The 6,405-nt window shown below is 42.5% G+C and overlaps 1 protein-coding gene across 1 annotated transcript in view; it reads right to left on the bottom strand.

The window, feature by feature from the left end:
- Positions 1-1,797: 1,797 nt before the first annotated feature.
- Positions 1,798-6,405, bottom strand: part of LOC116377412 (zinc finger protein 260-like) — a 5,785-nt gene continuing 1,177 nt past the window's right edge. Inside the window, exon 2 of the mRNA XM_031839049.1 lies at positions 1,798-4,760. Within this exon, the coding sequence (XP_031694909.1) occupies positions 3,511-4,760 (1,250 nt within the window). The 3' untranslated portion in view covers positions 1,798-3,510. The remainder of the gene's footprint in view (positions 4,761-6,405) is intronic.

Here is a 6,405-nt window from a genome sequence, read left to right as displayed (position 1 = left end):
ATGCTACAGAGAAGTGGAGACAAACTGCAGGTTAGTGTTGTGGAAGATGTCATCTGAGGAACTTCTCAAGGTGCGCAGATCGGACTTTGAAAGTTAGCGGCAAGATTAACGTGAGACAACATCCGGTTTTCAGAATAAGATGCCAACAAAGTATGAATTATAGTCACATTAAGTCTAAAACATGCTGCATCTCGTGAGTTAAAGGGAAAATACACAAAATGTGCGTAAAGTGTCTTTATTCTTATGTTGATGAAGAGTAGAGCTGCATCACATGCTCTGACTGTCATGAAGACACAACACACATGTAGATGAAACGTGTGGAACATGTTCCTGTTGCACAGCAGTGGAACGTTTCACACAGTCACACACTGAGCACAGATAGTGAAGAGATAGAACTGCTGCTGTGTGAAGAGAACACTGCTGCTAACAACAACCTGATGTGTTTAAAGTGTTTACACCAAATGTTATTGACCTTTGTTCATAGAGCAGTACTTTCAAAATAAAAGTGCACAATACACTACTTTAGAATTAATTATTGAACTTTGCCATAACAATGAGATTAATCGCGATTAAAAAATGTAATCGTTGCCCAGCACTAATAAAAACACAATGAGAACAGGAAGTGATGTCACACTGTTGCACTGCTGTGACTGTTACTATTTATCTGGATAATTTGTTTCATACAGAAATCAAACAACCAAAAATGTGAATATTACAACTGATAATAAATATATAATAGAAATATAACAGTATTCAAAATAAGTCAGAGATGTGACTAAAGAACAGAAGATGAGTTATAGTTAATACATCAAATTAAATCTGTAAACTACATCTGAACACGAACGTTTCTTTATAACCAAAGATCATAAAAACTAATGAAGGAAGCTTCGTCACGATGAGGGTCTTCATCCCGTCGTCTGTTTTAAACTTCACTAATAAATCACTTTGTTATAAGAAGTTACAAAATCCCGTTATAAAGTGAATTTATTACCTACACAACTTTCCATGAAAGTGAAAACCAGGTTATTGGATTAAGCTGTGGAAGTCCTCCAGTGATGACGTCTGTAGTGATGACTCAGCTTCTCTTTGTGACGTGGAATAGAATACCGAGTAACATCACAAACAGCGTCTAAAATACAGCTCATAACAACAGTCAACACGCCGTCACCAGAAGACATAAGTGCATCTCCTTTTTTAAACAAGCATCTAAGAGCATAAACCAGATCAGAAGTACAGAAACAAACTAGCATGAATACAGTAAGTGGTGAGTGGAAGGCTCAGGGTAGTACTTTTTGAAGAGGCGAGTCTTCAGCCTGATGAAAGATGGGCAGCGACTCTGCCGTCCTGACGTCAGTGGGGAGTTCATTCCACCACTGTGGGGCCAGGACAGAAAACAGCCGCGACCGGGTCGATCGGCCGCAGGGACCTCTGAGCGACGGGGGAGCCGATCACCCCGAGGCAGCAGAGCGAAGTGGTCGGGCGGGGGTGTAGGGCTTGACCATGGCCTGGAGATAGGAAGGAGCTGTTCCTTTCACTGCCCTGTAGGCTAGCACCAGAGTCTTAAACTGGATGCTGGCTCTTACAGGGAGCCAGTGTAGAGAATGGAGAAGGGAGGTTGTGTGGGAGAACTTGGGGTGATTGAACACCAGGCAAGCTGCAGCTTTCTGGACAAGCTCCAGAGGTCTGATGGCCGACGCCGGGGCTCCGGCAAGTAGTGAGTTGCAGTAGTCCAGGCGGGAGATGACAAGAGCCTGGATGAGCACCTGCACCTACACCGTCTCATCAGTGAGGAAGGGGCGAATCCTCCTGATGTTGTAGAGCAGGAATCTGCAGGAGCGTGTAACCGATGCAATGTTTGCTGAGGACGACAGTTGGTTGTCCAGGGTGACACCCAGGTTCCTCGCAGTCCGAGTTGGCGTCACCACGGTATCATCAATGGTGATGACAGGTCTCGGTGCAGGGAGGAGTTTGTTCTCCATTATTAATATTAATCACGACGATTATTGCTGCTGTCAGATCTGAAAGAGTTGATTTAAACCACAGGAAGTAAAAACATGGAGTTTCTTCTTCACCTCAAATTATCAACATGATTCTACAAACATGTTATGATTCAGACATGAACACACCTGTGTGTGTGTGTGCGATACTCGATGCTGATCACAGATCAATATATAAATGGATCATGGGACTCTGGATCCTGGACTTGAAACCTGTCTGAACAGTAAATTGTGTTCTGGTCAGAAGAAATAAATAAAATGTATAAATAAATATTCAGTCGAAATATGAGATCAGTGTTAATTCTTTTTAATATCTGATCCTGGAAATGTTACATGAACAACAAATCTGTAGGAGGAGAGCTAACGGAGAGCTAACGTTAACGTAAGCTAGTTAACGTTAGCCAGTTAACGTTAACTAGTTTAAGTTAGCCAGTTAACGTTAACTAGTTATGGTTAGCTGTTAGCAGTCGGTTAGCAGAGCAACATTTGTCTTGATCAGACATTTTTGACATAATTTATTCCCATCACGTTGCTCACATTAATCAAAGTGACCAGCTCGTCTATCGACAGCACGAAGCTAACAGCTAACGGAGGTTACATTCAGATCCAATATGGTGCGTTCAAGCTCTACTCAGTGAAACAGTAGAAGGTAAATTATCACGCTCTCATGATGTCAGACGTGTATCTTCATGTACCTTCTTGTAAAATGTAGTTTTCAGTGAGAAACTTGAACAAATCCGGTTGTTTGAAGATGTTTCCACAATAATATAAAATAAACATGAGAGATAAATTTAAGCTGTTAACTTCCTCACACTCCAAATTGATTAAAATTACTAATGCCCCTAAAATGTTTAATCAAAGCGTATTTTTCAATAAATACAATAATTTATTTCTGTGTTTTTCTGCAAATCACCACTAAAGATGACCACAAAGTAAAAGTATAACATTTTGTTCAAATCCCTGTTGATATTATGTTGATATTATTTATTATTTTAAAGACCCACATCGGACACCTAGGTTGGATAAAGAAGCCGTCCATGTCCAGAAGTGTCAATTTCACTTCACATCCCACAATGCATAGCTCTGCTGGCTACAGGAGCCTGTTTAGCACAAACCTGCAGTTCAGGTCCGATGGGGGTTGGAACCATAAACTAAATGAACCTCCTCAGAATCACAACGTTCAGCACGTCTAAACGGGTACCAAGGGTTCTGCTTTCAGACCTGGTCTGACGTCTGGACCTGATGGGTCCTGACAAAGTCTCGGGTTAAGATCCAGAAACGGGACTTGTTACTGTCGATGACCTTCCTCAGCAGCCATCGAAATACATCTGTACCGGACCAACTGGACTTGTGATCTGGTCTCAGGTTTTTGACTTCATTGATGTTGTGTTCTATATCATCAATGAATGTATTTCTGATCATTTCGATCACTTCATCTATAACAGTCAGGTTCTGAGCCCCCGACATGAAAAGCTTTGTGAACATGGCTGCACGTCTTCTGACTGGAGGACCATCACGATGTGTTCAAAGGTTCAATTTCCTGTTCTACTTTGGTTGAATGGGAATCTGCGGCAGCCCCGCCACCTTCGGCCTCCCGACCGTCGGCCCCACCACCTTCGGCCTCCCGACCGTCGGCCCCGCCAACATGCAGCTTCATGTGTCTCTTCAGATGTCCTGTAACAGTAAAACATTTCCCGCAGACAGAGCAGCTGAATGGTTTCTCTCCGGTGTGGACCCTCATGTGGATCTTCAGGCTCCCCTTCTGGGCACAGCTTTTCCCACACACGTTGCAGCTGAAGGGTTTCTCCCCCGTGTGGACCCTCATGTGCTTGGTCAAGTCTCCTTTTTCGGCACAGCACTTCCCACAGAAGGGACAGCTGAAGGGTTTCTCTCCCGTGTGGACCCTCATGTGTTTCTTCAGGTCTGTTTTCTGAGCACACCCTTTGCCACAGATGGAGCAGCTGAAGGGTTTCTCCCCCGTGTGGTACTTCATGTGTCTGTTGAGGTGTTCTTTCACGTGAAAGCTTTTGCTACACAGCGAGCAGGTGAAGGGTTTCTCTCCGGTGTGGATCCTCATGTGTCGGGTCATGTTCCCTCGTCCGCTGAAGTTCTTCCCACAGAACAAGCAGCTGTACGGCTGCTCTCCGGTGTGACACCTCATGTGAGCCGTCAACGAGCCGCTGTCTTTGAACGTCTTATCACAGCCGGTACACGGAAACGGCCTCTCGCCCGTGTGGTCTCTGACGTGTCTGTTCAAGTTGCCCTTCAGGCTAAAACTTTTCCCACAATAAGAGCATGGAAACGGTCTCTCTTTGGCTGAAGAGCCGACGTCGCTCTCAGAGACTTCGCTGTGTTTCTGAGCCTCGACACCCGACTGGGCTTCATTGGTTTGTGACCAATCAGAGTCGTCGGTTTCAGAAGAGTGCAGAGAATCGTCTTCATTAACTGGTTGTAAATTTGGATCTGAGTTCCATGCTGGTTCTGGTCCTTCACAGTCCTCTCCATCAGCTTCTGTTTCCATCTGTTCAGTTTGTCTTTGATGAAGCTGTGAGGACTGAGCTTCCTCTTCATCATCTTCACTCTTCACAGGAGTGAATGAGAACTTTGTGATATCAGCCTCCTCCAGACCTTGAAGCTGCTCTCCCTCCTGACTGGTCCAGAGTTCCTCCTGTTCCTCTTTAATGTGTGGGGGCTCAGGGTCCTCCTGGTCCAGACTGGAGCTCCACTCCTGCTGCTCTTTATCCTCCAACAGCTGCTGGACGTCTGCAGGAAACAGGAAACACACACATTAGTGTTAATGTTCTACTAGCTGCTGCACCGACACCGTGCTGCTTTGGGCTGTTTAGAAGCTGCAGGATGGAAACGAGGTCGGCTTCCACTTCAAACAAAATCAGAAGCAAAACAAAATGCTGAAGCTAGAGCTATTATTGAAGTGAAACGCTAATACTAAAGCTTAAAGATAATGCTAATACTGGAGCTAATGCTGAAGCTAAAAGTTTATAGTAAAGCTAATGTTATAACTGGAGCTAAAGCTGATTCTGAAGCTAAAGCAACACTGAAGCTATGGCTAATACTGAAGCTAAAGCTAATACTTAGGCTAAAAGATAATGCGAACACTGAAGTTAAAGCTATTACTGAAGCAAAAGTTATTTCTGGACCTAAAGCAAATACTGGAGCTAAAGCTCATACTGTAACTTAATCTAATAATGCAGCTAGATAGATAATACATGAAGCTAAAGTATTAGCTTTGTATTAATTGTGTAGCATTAACGGTTAAAAATGTGTGGTGTAGTATTAGCTTTGTAGTATTAATGATTTATAATTAGCAATGAAGTATAAGTTTTGTATTATTAGCGGTGCAATATTAGCTTTGTGGAATACGTTTTGTAGTATCAGTAGTGTAATACCAGTTTCGCTGTATTAAAGGCTTAAAATTAGCAGTGTAGTATTAGTTTAGCAGCATTAGTTTTGTAGTATTAGTGGTTTAAAATTAGGGGTGAAGTATTAGCTTTGTAGTATTTATGGAATAGTATGTTGTGGCAATTTATCATATAGTTCTTTTAGATATAACTTGTATTGCTTAAACCTAATTCCAGTCTAAAAGAGTCTAGACCCACAGCTAGAAGTTAAAAGAGCCAGAGAAAGTAAATTCAGTATGTTAACTAGTTGTCAACCGATTCAGTAACTACACAGTGAAATATTACAGAGAAAACATGAGGACAAACTTAGGACAGTAGCAGGTCCACAAACGCAGGCATAAGCTCTTTATTATGTTTGATAACCAACCAATGAAAATTAAAACATAGAAGAAACAAAAGTACACGGACCTGAAGACCAGTGGGAGGTTCTAACATTTGTCTCGTATGAGTGACGTGAGTCACTGAAGGGGGGAATGTGGGAGAAAAATGTATTTGTGTCTTGAAATATATTTGTGTAAAATCAATCATATCCATAATTTGAAATGTATCCATGTATATTCACATTCATACTGTGAGATTGTGTCATTGTCATATGTTGTTCACGTCACTGAGACAGGGAGCCCGAGTGAAGATAGAGGGGGGAGGACGCAGATAAACAAGCAGGGCAAGATTTCTAACGGAGGGGAAGAACTGGAGCCGGTCGCTGTGACAGAATCAGGAGAAGACGAGTGATGAAGGAGACTGAGGTTAATCAAAAAAACCTCTGTTATGACTTGTCCGAGGTACACAGTGTAACTCATCTAGGTGACATTAGCTTCGTAGTATTAGTGGTTTCGAATTAGGAGTGACGTATAAACTTTGTAGTATTAGTGGTTTCGAATTAGAGCGACGTATAAACTTTGTAGTATTAGTGGTTTCGAATTAGAGTGACGTATAAACTTCGTAGTATTAGTGGTATAGTATTGGCTTTGTCGTATTAGTGGTATAGT

The sequence above is a fragment of the Anarrhichthys ocellatus genome, unplaced genomic scaffold (assembly GCF_004355925.1).
Source record: "Anarrhichthys ocellatus isolate YVR2014 unplaced genomic scaffold, GSC_Weel_1.0 scaffold1218, whole genome shotgun sequence".
In the NCBI taxonomy this organism is placed as follows: Eukaryota; Metazoa; Chordata; class Actinopteri; order Perciformes; family Anarhichadidae; genus Anarrhichthys; species Anarrhichthys ocellatus.
This window is presented reverse-complemented; position numbering and strand designations above follow the sequence as displayed.